General features: G+C 41.3%; 2 protein-coding genes across 3 annotated transcripts; one reads left to right on the plus strand and one right to left on the minus strand.

Moving 5' to 3' along the window:
• Positions 1-143: 143 nt before the first annotated feature.
• On the plus strand, positions 144-10,438 carry parp2 (poly (ADP-ribose) polymerase 2). 2 transcript variants are annotated; one of them, XM_089008889.1, is made up of 17 exons: positions 144-301; positions 1,443-1,661; positions 2,332-2,508; positions 3,744-3,814; positions 3,903-3,953; positions 4,027-4,123; positions 4,202-4,277; positions 4,375-4,477; positions 5,524-5,677; positions 7,408-7,546; positions 7,684-7,747; positions 8,114-8,251; positions 8,336-8,463; positions 8,540-8,639; positions 8,954-9,052; positions 9,121-9,245; positions 10,103-10,438. In XM_089008889.1, exons 1-17 carry the CDS (start codon positions 232-234, stop codon positions 10,275-10,277), a joined length of 1,986 nt encoding a protein of 661 aa, XP_088865015.1. In that variant the 5' UTR covers positions 144-231; the 3' UTR covers positions 10,278-10,438. The 2 variants fall into 2 exon arrangements, with proteins under 2 accessions (XP_088865015.1, XP_088865016.1); XM_089008890.1 differs by having other exon boundaries at positions 2,335-2,508.
• A 1,333-nt stretch (positions 10,439-11,771) lies between these two features.
• On the minus strand, positions 11,772-13,995 carry LOC148891678 (protein lifeguard 1). Its single transcript, XM_089008529.1, has 5 exons — positions 13,683-13,995; positions 13,401-13,601; positions 13,049-13,177; positions 12,836-12,979; positions 11,772-12,218 (listed from the first exon to the last, which is right to left on the minus strand). The coding sequence occupies exons 1-5, from the start codon at positions 13,962-13,964 to the stop codon at positions 12,084-12,086; spliced, it is 891 nt and encodes a 296-aa protein (XP_088864655.1). The 5' UTR covers positions 13,965-13,995; the 3' UTR covers positions 11,772-12,083.
• Positions 13,996-14,850: the final 855 nt, after the last annotated feature.

Below are 14,850 nucleotides of genomic sequence, written 5' to 3' on the forward strand. Positions count from 1 at the left end.
AACGGTAAAAAAAAAAAAAACAAAACATTATTTACGTTTTTTACATATATGTTCAGATGCTCATAATTTGAATACGTGAGGAAACACGACGAGTGCGCATGCGTCAAACGATGCCGGCTGACTGACCAGGAAGTAGAGAGTTTCCCGCCCACTTTTTATTGAACGGTTTTTGTTTACACTGCGGCGCTGCGGACCCAAATTTGTTATTCATAATCAATTTTATTAACCGTCATGGGGCGGTCAACGAGAAGTTCCAAAAGAAAAGCTTTGACTGAAAATGAAGAAAGCCCATCTGAGAAAGGTTAGCGTTCGCTTGCTGTGACGTCTTGACTGGAAAAGTGAAAGCACTTGAACGAAGTGATACAATTTCGACGCTTGACTGCTGTTCACGTGTTACAGTAAATGTTTCTTATCCGTTTCTGCTGGTTTGCTATATCGCCACTGACTATGTTCTCGGGGAAATTTGTGCTATGTAGTACGTGTGTATTGTCCACCCAATGTCCCGTAAATCGCTCCAAATGCCAGATGGATTTCGTGTTGAGTGGAAGTACTCTTAATGACGTCTGTTAATATTATGACATTTGTATTGACGTAATATTCAGAATATGGTGCGCCCCTCGATTTCATCAAGATAAGGAAATTATTGCTTGCTTAGTACTGATAGGTCCTTGTCCGACTTTGTCATTAGACTGTGGTTATTTTTATCAGAAACTCTCCTGCCTGTTATTTCCATACGGTAATCTGTATTTGTACTTTTCTTGCGATTCACCGTGGCGAAATCACGGTCACAGCAAAATAAACAACGTGCTATCATTAACGTAAAATATTTCCCTACTCACCTATGCACGAAAGTACCAAAAGTCAGGCTGGTGTAATCATTAAGATACCCAAAAGGTTCTTTACCAAGATAAATCATTTGGGTTTTAAAAACAGTTTGTTGTCTAACTGTGCCAAGAAAGTACCAAAAGTGGGGTTCTCGGCCAATTGATACTTAAAATGATTCCTTATAGAGTAAAGCTAAACCATTAAGTGGCCTGAAATGGTTACATTTCTGGTTATGTCATGAAGAGACCATGTGCGAGTCCTTTCCCAGCCATGACCACACTTATAACGGTTTCCTGATACTCCGTGCATGCCCAGTCTGGAACTCTGGGAATAGAGGCCGACCTCCAGTGCTGCCTGCCCGACTTTGCTGGTTCCCCCTCGGCTTCAAGACCTCCGTGGATGCCCGGTCTGGAACTCTGAGAATGGCCTTTGAATAGCCATTCATCTCTTAACGTTCTTTTCTTTGTTAAATCATTTTGGCATGTACATTTGTTCCTTGCCGGGATGTTATGTTTTCAAGGAAGCCCAATTGAAAAGTATTCTTTTCATAGCGATGTCATTAAGACACCAAAAATTTTTCCCTATGCAGCTAACTATGGTGTCATGTGACGTGTCAGTTGTGTGGCAGTGGCAGGATGACGAAGGCCAGTGGAAAACCTACTCTTCAAACGACTGTGCCTTGCTGGACGCAGCCGTGACTTCAGGGAAAACCTGCATGTCTTTGACGTTGGGTTCAGGATTGGTCTACCAGCTGGATTTGAAGAAGATGGTTCAAATCAACTCCAGCACCAAATACAAGAGGAAGATCCGCTCGCACACCGTAAAAGCAGACAAGGGTATGTTTGACATGCATCCTTCCATTATCTGAGCACCATCTATTTTCTATTAGACACCAATATAAATGACTAGGTGTATTTTTGTCAATCTGAAATGTGATTATTTTCCTGCGATGCATGTAGGATTTAAAATTGGAGTTCAAACTGGGTATTGAGTTAAGGATTAATGTTACAAAACAAGGTTTGAAGCCAATGTTGGGGTTTCAAATTTGAAGTTAAAGTTAAAGCAAGGTACAAAGCCAGGGTGTTTTCAAGCCTGGGTAAATGTTCAAACAAATGAAAGGTTTGCAAATTAGTGTCCTAATCAAGAGGTTTGGATTATGGTTTCAAGGATGCCTTAGGGTTTCAAGTTAGTGTTAAAAAATAGGGTTTGAATCCAAAAGTTAGGGTTTCAAATTCAGGTTTATGACATGGTTTTAAGATAAGGTGAGGGATTCAAGTTGGGGTTTTAAACCACGGTTCCAAGGGTAAGTTTGAAACACTCCCAATAACTCAGTCTTTAACATTTGCTCAGGTTACCCAAAAAACTCATGGTTGTTGATCTTTGAGGGGTGAAGGGTCAACCCTGAAAGCTTAAATAATATAATAGTCCAACCTAAATATGCAAAAGTACTACATAGAGTATGTCAAGATTAAACAACTCACCTTGGTTCTTGTATGATGTTTCCAGCAGGCTCCGATGACGCCATAAGCGACGCCAGTGTTCCCAACGGGGATCCTGCCGAGGTTAAACAGGAAATGGAGGAGACCGTGGAGCAGCCAACCAAAAGCAAGAGGAAAAGAGGCAACAGCGGTAGCGACGTTAGCATCACAGACAAGAAACTCAAAGAAGAGAGGCCCACTGAGGGTGTGTAGGATTTGCACACCTGTAGTGATTACATTATCGGTAATAGACACAGCCACTGGGGCACTTTCACTGACTTGATTACATGTCGAGAAAATAAACACATAACAACTGCATTCATACAGTTGATGCACAGTCATATTTGACACCCAGAGAAACGCAACACGCCAACTGCTTTAGACTCAATAAAAAGCGATTACACATTAAGTTAACGTCACTGTGAATAGGCGGCAATTTGTGAAAAAAATTGACAGCAGTTTTACCTCGTGGTACTCGATGCTTCCCCCCACGTTGCAAATGCCCAGCTTGTTTTCTGCACAAAGTTATGAGGACCACATGTAGCCTTCCTACACTACCCTGCAACCTCGCTATACGTTTTTAACGCAGGTCTCAGCGTTTGAAACATCAATTTTGACCTGTTGACGTCTCGGAATTTTAACGTGTATGAACAGTTGGTGGATAATCAGGGGAGGTAGTTTGCCATGTAGAGAATGAAACTAAAGGGGCAATGAGAGCATTGAAAAATAAAAGGCTCTATTGTTTTTAGCCTATTTTGAAATGTTTATCTTTTTGTCAGATTTTCTACAGTCATTGACATACAAAAACAGTGGCATTAATTCATTTATTGCCATTCCCGAATTTATTTGGGAATTGAAAAGCATGACGTGGAGCGCCATTCCTGAATTTCTTTGGGTTTTGGTTTTTCTTGAGGGGGTGCCAATAAAGCTCTGTTCAGACCTCTGGCTATGTTTTTCCATCCTATGAGGGGGCAGCATTTGCCTTTTGTACAGCCGGCCCCATTTCAAGTTCAGATAACCCGAGACCCATATAACTTCGGAATTAACTTTTTTTGATGAAAGAAGAGGGTCTAATGTTCCTTACGCTGCATTGAATGTTTATGTTGTCCTAAAACTCAATATTCTGTGGGTCTTGCAATTTGAGTGAAAATGACAAAAACCCTGGCACTGGAGTGGACACATTTTTGCACATCGTCTGGTAGTGAGTGAGTTAAAGGCCATTTTTTCAACACACATACACACACAAAAATAAAGTTCTCAGAAACCCATAATCTGATTTTCAAAATTCTTGATTTTGTTTGGTCCAACGGGAGTGGCCATTCCAAACAGCATTTTAAGAGACTGTCATTTTTGGCAAATCTTGTCATGGTTTCTACTCATCCTCACAACTGGCGTGTGCATACCAAATCCAAAGTGTGGTTTGCTTCGTTCTTGTTACAGAAGTTGTGAAGACCGTGGTCATGAAGGGAAAAGCTCCAGTGGACACGGAATGCCATGCTAAGCTTGGAAAGGTATCATTCCCATCATGAAGAAAATTACCCACATTTTACGCCGAGAAGCTTGTGCGGTCAGGTCACTATGTTTTTCTCTTTGGGGCAGGCTCACATTTACAGCGAAGGAGAGGACATTTACGATGTGATGCTCAACCAAGTAATTTTCCTTTTGGCTTTATTAGAAGGTGAGAAGTTGCCGGAACTAACTGCAATTGATTTTGTTTCTGCAGACCAATCTTCAGTTCAATAACAACAAATATTACTTGATTCAGCTGCTTGAGGATGATGCGGCCAAAGTTTTCAGTGTGTGGATGAGGTGGGGCAGAGGTCGGTACCTTGTGGTGCGTGTTTTTGAATTATTATTATTATTATTATTTTTATAAACAACTCTTTGGTGTCATTCAGTGGGTAAAAAGGGCCAGTCGAGCCTGACATCGTGCGGTGGAGATCTACTGAAGGCTAAAGATCTCTTCAAGAAGAAGTGAGGAAAAACTTCAAATGGTCCTCAGTGGTCACTACATGAAATTGTTTTTCTTCTTTTTTTTAATTCTCGTCGTTTTTTGAATTTCTGCCTTCAGGTTCTTGGAAAAGACAAAAAATGAGTGGGAGCACAGGGCAAGCTTTGAGAAGGTGGCAGGAAAGTACGACCTGGTCTACATGGACTACAGCACAAGTACAAAGGTGGATTTTTTTTCTCTATTTTTTTAAGTCGGCCTTTAAATTACACATTTTGTCATCTTTCACCCTTTTTAAAATTCATTTCCTCCATTCATGTTCTTAATTTTTATTTTAAATTTATTTTTTGCAGTTGTTCTCTAATTTTTTCTATTTCCCCATTTTTTAACATTGAAATATCTTTATCTCCTTTAACCCCCCCCCCCCCCCCCGAACATTTTTTGGGTTAAAAACATTCCTTTTTCAGACCATTTCTTAATTAATGTTCTATATGGTACCAATGATGCTGGCTATGAAAACAGTTTGTAAATCCTGCCGAGTTTGCTCAGCAAAATCATTAGTCTCTGCCAGTACACAGTCAATAATCCTTTTCATCAATAAAAAGACTGAAGAATTCAAATGGACTCAGTTCTGCTGGGTTTTCATCAATCGTTATTCCAGGATTTCCTGTGAAAGGTTACGCTCCTCTGACAACTCGAGTCTTCTCCAAGCTCTCTGCTCACCCCCCTCATCCTCCTCCCCACTTGTCGAGAAATAGTCATTGTCCGATGAACTGGCTGAGTTTTCGGAGGAATAACAAGCTTCTGAGGGAAGGTTCATATTCACTATCATCCGTTGAACTAGACTTTTGGGGTGTAATAAAATGAATGCAAATGTGGATTCGAACAACACCGTTACGACGACAACGGCTGTCGGAGCAAGTCTCATAACAATGTCCTTTCCCACAGTTCTACCCTATCGCAAGAATACTCATTTCACACGTAGAATTCCTCACAAAGTCTTAAAATCGACAAGTACTGTATGTACGAATGTAGCTGGTTTTTGAAGGTAAGGTTTTAGACACGTATATTCGGCCACGACTGAAAAAAGAATATTTTGTGAAAACACGTATACTCGTTTCTGCCGGGAAACTGTTTTTTCCTTGATTTTATCTGAATATCCTTTTAGTAGTTTTTCTTGTTCCCCCTCCATTTCTCGACTATGAGGCTCATTTAACTTTCGTGTCATCATCCCCGTCACTTTTTTCTCCTGATTTGTTTCCTTTTGTACAGGAGGAGAAGCAGACCTCCACGATCGCCGAACCATCGAAGAAGATATCCAAGCTGGACGTGAAGGTCAAATCTCTGCTGGAACTTATCTGTGACATCAAAGCTATGGAGGAAGTGGTGTTGGAGATGAAGTTTGATACTCGCAAGGCTCCACTTGGTCAGTCCAAAAACAATCGCATGTTAGGTACACTATATGATTAAAGGACAACCAACGTCACTTTTTTGTTTCTTAACTGACATCAGAAAAACGTTTTATAGCATCTAAAATACACAAAACACGCATTAAGATATTTTTATTCAAATGTAAAACACTAATAAAAATGACTTAAAGTGTCCAAAATCTGCAAAAAAAATGAGCTGCGAATTGGGCATTTTCAGAAAGTCCCGCCCCCAGTTTGTGACGTCACACCAAGACATCTTGCATTGCTTGAGAATCAAAACAATGGCTTCAGATTCGGAGAATATGCTTTCTCGTTACACCTCCAGTTATGAATAAGATTCAAATAGTTCTGAAGAGGAAAGCATACATGTTTGCAATCGATTAAATAATTTATTCCATGCCATTTTGAGGCAACATTGGGGAGAAACGGATCACCAGAAAAGAGGCACAAAATGGCGACCTCCTGTGGCCACCTCCGTTTCCACAGGCTGATAAATTCCTTTTATGGAGCTTGGACACCCTCTTCTGGCGGCTTTTGGGTGCAACACAAGGTTTTCAGACCAAACAATACAGCAAAATACATTGACGTGATGGAAGGACTGCTACAATGTGTCTTTTTTTTTTCGGTCAGGGGGCGTTCCTTTAGTGACGTCACGTACGGACTCGTCACCAACTCAAAAACAAGACTTCATGAATATTCAGCGCGAGTCTTCAAACGTAAAATATAGCTATATGTGGTGGAATCTTTTTAAAATATGCTCAGTAGAAGTCATTTGAAGCCATTTTACAAATTATGGACACAATTTGTCCGGAGACGTCGGTTGTCCTTTCACACAAGGAAGAAGCCGCTGCTCTGATTTCTGTTCACCTAGAGCAGGGGTCGGGAACCTATGGCTCGCGAGCCATATATGGCTCTTTTGATGATTGCATATGGCTCGCCGATAAATATTACATATTATAATACATATTGTCGTTTTTTTCGTCGTTCATTTCCCGTTGGGGCTGCAGTTGGCGGAAAGCGCAATTTTGATTGGATGACACTGACCTAGAATGGCCGAAAGCGCCATGTTGATTGGATGATAGTGGCCGTCATGTTGAAACAGGTAAACGCCCCTTTAAATGAGCCCAACTTGTGCACTTCATCCTGAATGCACCGGAGAATTAGAGGAGCGAAAATGTTCTGATTCTAATTTGCAATGAAACAATACCATCAATGAAACAGTCGAATGTCAGTGACATTTTAACAAGCCCCATGTTAACGTTAGCATCGACATACTTCTGCGAGATGTAGATTGCAGATAGCAAGTGTGGAAGCTTATGAGCCGTGTGCAGGCTAGCTAGCAGTAACTTCGCCTCTGGACCGGTAAATTGAATTTCATTCCGATCGTTTTCCTCTATTTTTACCAAACACGAGGAATGGAAAACCATCCATGTTAACGGCGAGTACTATCATAAAGTTATTTTAAATAATACATTCTGATATTTTGTTGAAAAGTGGCCGCGCGTGCGCGTGTGTGCGCGCGCGAGCGTTTGTATGTGCGCGCGCGTGCGTGTGGCTCTCGATGAAAAACATTTCTAAATATTTTACTTTTATGGCTCTCTTAGTCAAAAAGGTTCCCGACCCCTGACCTAGAGTATAACGCATTTATTTTTCACTCACGTCTTGTCCAGATTGGTACACATGCTCAATCTCATTGTAATAAATAAAGACATGTTGTCTTTTGTAGGCAAACTCACCTTGGAGCAGATCAGCGCAGGCTACACGGCTCTCAAGAGGATTGAGGCATGTCTGAAAAGGAAAAATGGTGGCAGCGAGCTCGTCGATGCTTGCAATCAGTTCTACACTCGCATCCCGCATGACTTTGGGTACGGAAAACATGATTTTATTTTAATAACTCATCATCCCCTTTCTGAAATAATGGCCTTGGTTGTTTGTTTCTGAAAACTTGAAAGGGGGAACGAAATATTGATGATATTTATTCATGACCTCTCCCCCCTTCAAGGCTAAAAACGCCGCCTCTCATTCGGACGGAAGATGAGCTGAAGAAGAAGATTGAATTGTTAGAGGTAATAACCATGTCTTGAAGGGGACAGCGGTTTGGAACATTGGGATGTCCCTTGGTTATATTTAAGGAATTAAAGGCACTAAATTTGATCAGTGGTCTTACAAGGGTTTGAAATATTTGCTCATTATGTTTACATTTAATAGAAAGGTGTTAGATTTTTTTTTTTTCAATGCAATGTTCAAAATATTTTACATATGGCGACTTTACATGTGGCTACTAACCTGTGGATAATATATCTGTTATGTGAAATGCATTTATTTTTATACACTTAATTCTAATCTAAAAATAATGAAAGTACAATAATCCAGCCATGGTCACTTTAATGAAGATGATTTTCTTAAAATTGACACAAATCTCTTTTTTTCAGGCCCTTAGTGATATCCAGATTGCTGTAAAAATGGTGGAGAGCAGCACAGAGGGCGACAACGAGCATCCTCTGGACCGCCACTACCGCTCCCTCCACTGCAAACTAGAACCTCTGGACCCCCTTGGCGAAGAATACAAGGTTGTTGTTTTTTTTTTAAGTTCGGCTGCGTTTTCTATTGATACATTGATGTTTTTTTTGTTTTTTTTCCCCAAATATGCAAAGGTGATCGAAAAGTACCTGCAGTCCACACATGCCTCCACGCACTGCGATTACACAATGAGTGTGATGGACGTGTTTGCTGTGGACCGAGACGGCGAAAGCAGCCATTTCTTGTCGCAGATTCACAACAGGTTTGGCTGAAATAGCGGGTGGAATAACTAATTCTCGTCTATCAATATAAATGCTTTCTTGTTTTTTTTATGTTAGGATGCTGCTGTGGCACGGGTCTCGTCTCTCCAACTGGGTTGGGATCCTCAGCCAGGGGCTCAGAGTGGCGCCCCCTGAAGCTCCCGTCACAGGTTACATGGTAGGAATAATGATGTTGGGATTGTAGGCTTACACCAAGACTTTAGTGCAATTCATGAATGAACAATGACAATCAAGGACAGGGGTGCCCAACCATGGCTGTCGAGAGCCCCTATGACCCCCAAGATCCTGATCATTTGAATTTGGTGTGCTGGAGGAAGGAAACATGTAAATGCTCTGTACTGAGTCTCTCAAGACCTGGACTTCGGCCCCCCTGATTTAAGATAGTGTTTCTCACAGTGTTATAGATGGACAGGCGCCCCCCCGTGGTTGACTGATTAGTGCATCGGCCTCACATTGAAATTGTCGTTGCAGTTTGGCAAAGGCATCTACTTCGCTGACATGTCCTCCAAGAGCGCCAATTACTGTTTTGCCAGGAATCACAACCAAGTGGGCCTGTTGCTGCTATGCGAGGTAATGGACTGTTATTGGCAACTGTCTTGTTTTCACATTTGATTGGTCGCTGCCATATGTATGTGCAGGTCGCCCTGGGAGACAGTAACGAGCTGCTGGACGCAGATTACAACGCCAACAACCTACCAGCGGGTAAACACAGCACCAAGGGCATTGGGTGGACTGGACCTGACCCTCAGAATTTTGTCACTCTGTGAGTACTTCTTCTTAACTCATTCACTGCCGTTCCCGAATTTACTGTCGGGGGAGGGGGGGGGGGGGGTTGCCGATAAAGCTCTGGTCAGACCTCTGGCAATGTTTTTCCCTCCCACGAGGGGGCAGCCTTTTCCTTTTGTCCATGTTAGCGCTTTGCTTCACCTTCAACTGTTGTTAACACGCTACATAAATCAATATGTATTGTATTTTGTACAGCAAGCTCAGATAACTCCAGACCCGTATAACTTTGGAATGAACTCTTTTCTGATGAAAGAAGAGTGTCTAAGGTTTTTTACGCTGAATTGAATGTTTATGTAAAACTCAATATTCCTGCAATTTGAATGAAAATGACAAATACCCTGGCACTGGAGTGGACACATTTTTGCACGTTTAAGCCCAGTATCAATTTTACTCAGGAGTATCATTGTTCTTGACAAACAAACGGTTTTACCCAAGGCTTTGTAAACTGTCCTATTATGTTTGTTGCTCATTGAAAAGATATGATGCTGTTGGGTCAGTTTGACCCATCATTGTGTTTAACTAAGTAAAAACGATAATGTTCCTGGCTCACTTTGACCCGAGTCATGGGTCACCGTCTTGTTAGGTTTGTATCCCGAGACTGTTTAACTTGACTTGAGTTGAGGAAACAGCGTCTTTGTTCTTGGGTCGATTTGAGCCAGGGTGTTTCTGTTACGCTACTTGTTGAGAGCATCAGTTATATTGTTGAGGTCAATTTGACACAGAGCAACAAGTTATTTAATATAATTAAATACAGTTATGGGTTCAAATTGATCATTATTGGTGCTGAGAAATTGAGGCAGCCAAAGTATTCATTCTTTCTTTGATGTTTCTCAGGAATGACGTGACGGTTCCCATGGGTCCCGGCGTCCAGACGACCCAGAAGGTCGCCGGGTCGTCTCAGCGCGGTGCTTACTCACTCCTGTACAACGAGTTCATCGTGTACAACCCAGCGCAGACGCGCATGCGGTACTTGCTGAGGGTCCACTTCAACTATGCGTCCTTGTGGTAAACTCAGCGATTACGCGAATGTGTCTTTTAAGTTACAACACGTTACTGCTCACTCACAAGATTCATATGAAGGAATGCTGCAATAACTTTTTCTGCAAAATCTGCATATGCATTTTGATTTACTCAAAGTACAAAATAAAGGTGGAAGACTTTTTAAAATCATTTATTTTGGTTTTATATATGCAAGTATTTTTTTTTTTTTTTATTTTTTTTTTTTTTTCACAAAAAACTTTTGACATACAGAGGTCTGTAGACTTTTATTATCTCATACCTAACTCAGGCTTAAAACCCGAACTGGAAATATTAATTCGGGTGTGAAACTTGACCCTAAAACCATGTGCAACTTTATTATAAATTAGGCTCAAAACTTAGATTTGAATTTCTAGCCCTAGCTTCAAACCTTTACTTGAAAACCTACCATTTCTGTAAAACACAGATACAGACAGGAAAGCCAATTTAAAAACCCAAAAACCTATCCAATAAACCTAATTCAGGTTTAAAACCCTAAATTGACTCCCTCACCCAGGCATAACACTCGGATTGAAAACCTAACCATCATTTGGCTGTAAAGTGTCCTTGAGAGTTTTGAAAGGCGCTTAGTAATTAAATGTATTATTATTATTTGAAACCCTATCTGAGATTTATCTGAGAAATGCTAAGGCTGCCCTTTGAAACGCTGACCCTCGTGTGAAATCATAACACAGTGAAACACAGTGAAATCGTAACACATTGGAACCTTTAACCTTAAAGGACAACCGACACCAATTTTTTGTTTGCTCACTGACATCCGAAAAACGTTTTATAGCATCTAAAATACCCAAAACACGCAGGCTGATATTTTTAGTCAAATGCAAAACACCAATAAACATGAGTTAAAGTGTCCCAAAACTACTTCAAATTGACCCGGAAGTGGCCAGTTTCAGAAGGTCCCGCCCCCTTGTTCGTGACGTCACGCCAGGACATCTTGCCTTGCTCTAGAATCAAAACAATGGCTTCAGATTTGGAGAAGATGCTTTCTTGTTACTCATCCAGTTATGAATATGATAAGTCTTCAGAATAGTTCTGAAGAGGAAAACATAAATGTTTGCAATTGATTAAAGAAGTCCTTCCGTATCAATTCGAGCCGTCAGGACTCCAATATAGCGTCCCAGAAAATGCACAAGATGGCGCCCAAGCTCCGTTGGAAATGGGCTGATTTGTCTGCTGGGAATTTCTGTCAACTAGGATCAAATAGTAGTCTTGGTGCAACACACAACGATTCACCATCGCATTATTTATATTTGTGTTTTCCTTCTAATTTTGCCATCGACATGGATCAACACGAAGTTTTCAGACTAAACAAAGTACCCAAAATGCATTGCGTCTCGCTTTCTCGTTCAGGGACGTTCCTTCAGTGATGTAGGGTGAGGACTCATCACCAACTCAAAAACAAGACTTCCTGAATATTCAGCGCGAGTCTTAAAGCGTAAAATATAGCTATATGCCGTGAAATCTTTGTAAAATACGCTCAGTCGAAGTCATTTGAAGTGATTTTACAAATTATGGACACAACTTGTCCGGAGGCGTCGGTTGTCCTTTAATGTAAAAAAAAGTACAATATAAAAAAAAATAATATATAGTATAAAATGATGTTAATTTAAACTTAAAAATGATATTCGAAACAGCCATTTTGTATTGCTTGAGAACTGAACCGTTTTCATTCAATCACAAAATATCTGCTTGTAATGCATTGACGAATGACTGTTGAGAAGCAGGAAAAGAAGTAGAACGGAAAGAAAGAAGGGGGAGTTGTTCATAATGGAGGGTATCAGTGCTTCCCCATCAGGTAGATGAAGATGAGCATGATGTCTAGGTAGATCATGAGAGCTGCGCTGATGTACTCCTCGGGGTCCAGGCGATAGCTCAACGCTCCCATCATTAGCTGGCAGTCACACATCAAGAACTGAGCCAAGAAGACAACAGCAAGGAGGAATGATTTTTAGGTCCCGGATTAATCAGAATCAGAATCATCTTTATTGGCAGAGGGTGTAGAACACACAAGGAATTTGTCTTCGTTAGAACACGCTGCACTAGTATCATCCTAAAAAAAGACATGACAAATATGTATAGAGGACAATCATAAAGGCTAACATCTATGCTGTCTTGAAACCACCATTCTCATCTGAAACCATGTTTTGAACCCAATTGCTGATTTCCAAAACTAAATTGTAACCCTAACCCGTGTCTAAATCTGTAACCCTGCCGTCAAATCCAACTTTGAAACCTGAATCCTTTTTCCCCAAAATGATCTGAAACCCTCAACCTAGCACTAAACCGGATTTTAAATCCTTTCTTTAAATCTTAAGTCAGTCATGAATCCTTGGCTATACTTTGAAAACATAACCCTAATTTCAATAATGATTTTGAAATTTAACTCTAAATATGAAATTAGAAGGAACTGCATGCCCGAAGTTGTTGCATCATAACAGTTCCTCTCCTAAACCTTTACTTGAAATGCTCTCCCAGGCTTTCAAATCTACTTTGATATTACATGTCACATGGAGTTCTTACAGTTCTTACCAGGGAGTACACCAGGGCACCTAAGCAGCCGTAGCAAACCTGAGGTATGTACGCATAGTAGAAGCTGCTGAAAACTCCAAACATCAGCAAGTCCACCGCAAGGATGAGCAGCAGGCCGTAGCAGCAGGAGAAATCGTAGCGTGTCTGTGGAGTAATCAATCACATCAGAATGAGCTGTTCTTAGAAACAGGCATTTCACGGATCAAATCCGACCTGGGCCGAGAAGGCAATGATGGTCAGGGAGATGACCAGGGTGGTCGCCATGGTAATGATGACGGCACGAGTGTCGTGGTAGGAGGCCATGGTGCCCACGACGTATGACAGGCTCACTGTCACAATGGCCTGGAGAGTAAAAAAATAAACTAAAAATTTTAAACCCTAACCGCACTGTCGGGCAGACCCACACAGGATGCCAGCGCTAAATGTCTAAAATGACAGCTAATCATTTCACGGACACATTGGGTTGATAAAAACAATAAAACAAATTAACATGGGCTCTCAAGATCATCCCTGATGAACACCGGAGCGTTAAGTAGCATTGTACGTATATTTGGGGGTTACCCACCAAACTGATGATGTTCCAGGGATATTTACGTCGAAGGGACTTGGCGCAGTTGAGAGCAATGCAGACCACGAGGAAGATGATGAAGGAGCTAACATAGACCCAAATGTTCTTCTGGACCACCTTCTTCACCACACTGGAGAAGGTGAACACGCTCACCACACTGAATGTGAATACCAGCTGCAGGGTCAGGATGCTGAACACCTACATGGACACATTAAATATGATGAGACTATCCCGACAAATTTGGTCACTGGCGTTATTCTGGGCCAACCTGGCACCAACCTTACGAACAAACGCTCTCCTGACTGTCTTGTCGTCAAAAGCCGACGTCTCGGCCAGCGGGACGTCCTCAGATTGACCCTCCATTTTGATATTGGGGCAGGACTGGTCACCCTCTGCTATGTTGCATCCGATCATTTCACCTTTGGGTTCATCTTGTTCCACTGAATCTTGCGAGTAGGGCGGCGGATCCTGCTGTATCGGTTCTTCGTACGGAGGGGGCGATGGTTGAGTGGACACATCGGCACCTGAGGGCTCAAACGTTGTCTCCCCTAGATCTGACATTCTAGAGACTGAAACAGAAAAAAACCTTGATTTTCACCTTTTGTCATTCTTAGTTAAAAAAAAATATGTGAGGATTTAGAAATAAAGTAAAGCATAAAATACGTCCGGCAATTATATGGCATATTAAAAAAAGATGCATTTTTCATGCTGAACAGAACATTGATTTCCTAAACAAAAAAATTGGGTTTGATTTCTAATTACCGTTACACTGAAAGACACCGAGGATGTGACACATTGTTGGTCAAGTCTGTGTTGCATCATGTGGCCAGGTTACAAAAGATCCAAAAGTCCCCTGAAATCTTTTAAAGGACAACCGACACCATTTTTTGTTTCCTAACTGACATCAGAACAACGTTTTATAGCATCTAAAATACCCCAAACACACAGGCTGATATGTTTTGTCAAATGCAAAACACCGATAAAAATTACTTAAAGTGTCCCAAAACTACTTCAAAATGACCTCAGAAAGTTTCAGTCCCGCCCCGTTTTTCGTGACGTCACACCAGGACGTCTTTCCTTGTGGGAGAATCAAAACAATGGCTTCAGATTCGGAGAAGATGCTTTCTTCTTACTCATCCAGTTATGAATATGATTAAGATAGTTCTGAAGAGGAAAGCATAAATGTTTGCAATCGATTAAAGAAGTCCTTCCGTGTCATTCTGAGGCATCAGGACTGAAATGTAGCGTCCAAGAAAATGCACAAGATGGCGCCCAAGCTCCGTTGGAAATGGGCTGATTTCTCTGCTGGGAATTTGTGTCAACTAGTGTCAAGTAGTAGTCTTGGTGCAACACACAATGATTCACCATCTCGTTATTTATGTTTTTTCCTTCTAATTTCACCATCATCATGGATCAACATGAAATAACGTACACACGAACAAAGTAC

Source organism: Hippocampus bargibanti, linkage group LG11, assembly GCF_051943395.1.
Source record: "Hippocampus bargibanti isolate YZ-2025 linkage group LG11, ASM5194339v1, whole genome shotgun sequence".
Taxonomy (NCBI): Eukaryota; Metazoa; Chordata; class Actinopteri; order Syngnathiformes; family Syngnathidae; genus Hippocampus; species Hippocampus bargibanti.

Bases quoted from the DNA above. Each gene is read 5' to 3' on its own strand.
- parp2 (XM_089008889.1), top strand. From the start codon at position 232: ATGGGGCGGTCAACGAGAAGTTCCAAAAGAAAAGCTTTGACTGAAAAT. The intron at 5,678-7,407 runs GTCAGTCCAAAA...TGTCTTTTGTAG, and splicing joins TACTCGCAAGGCTCCACTTG to GCAAACTCACCTTGGAGCAG. The intron at 8,640-8,953 runs GTAGGAATAATG...TTGTCGTTGCAG, and splicing joins CTCCCGTCACAGGTTACATG to TTTGGCAAAGGCATCTACTT.
- LOC148891678 (XM_089008529.1), bottom strand. From the start codon at position 13,964: ATGTCAGATCTAGGGGAGACAACGTTTGAGCCCTCAGGTGCCGATGTG. The intron at 12,980-13,048 runs GTCGGATTTGAT...ATTACTCCACAG, and splicing joins TCATTGCCTTCTCGGCCCAG to ACACGCTACGATTTCTCCTG. The intron at 12,219-12,835 runs GTAAGAACTGTA...TTCTTGGCTCAG, and splicing joins GTGCCCTGGTGTACTCCCTG to TTCTTGATGTGTGACTGCCA.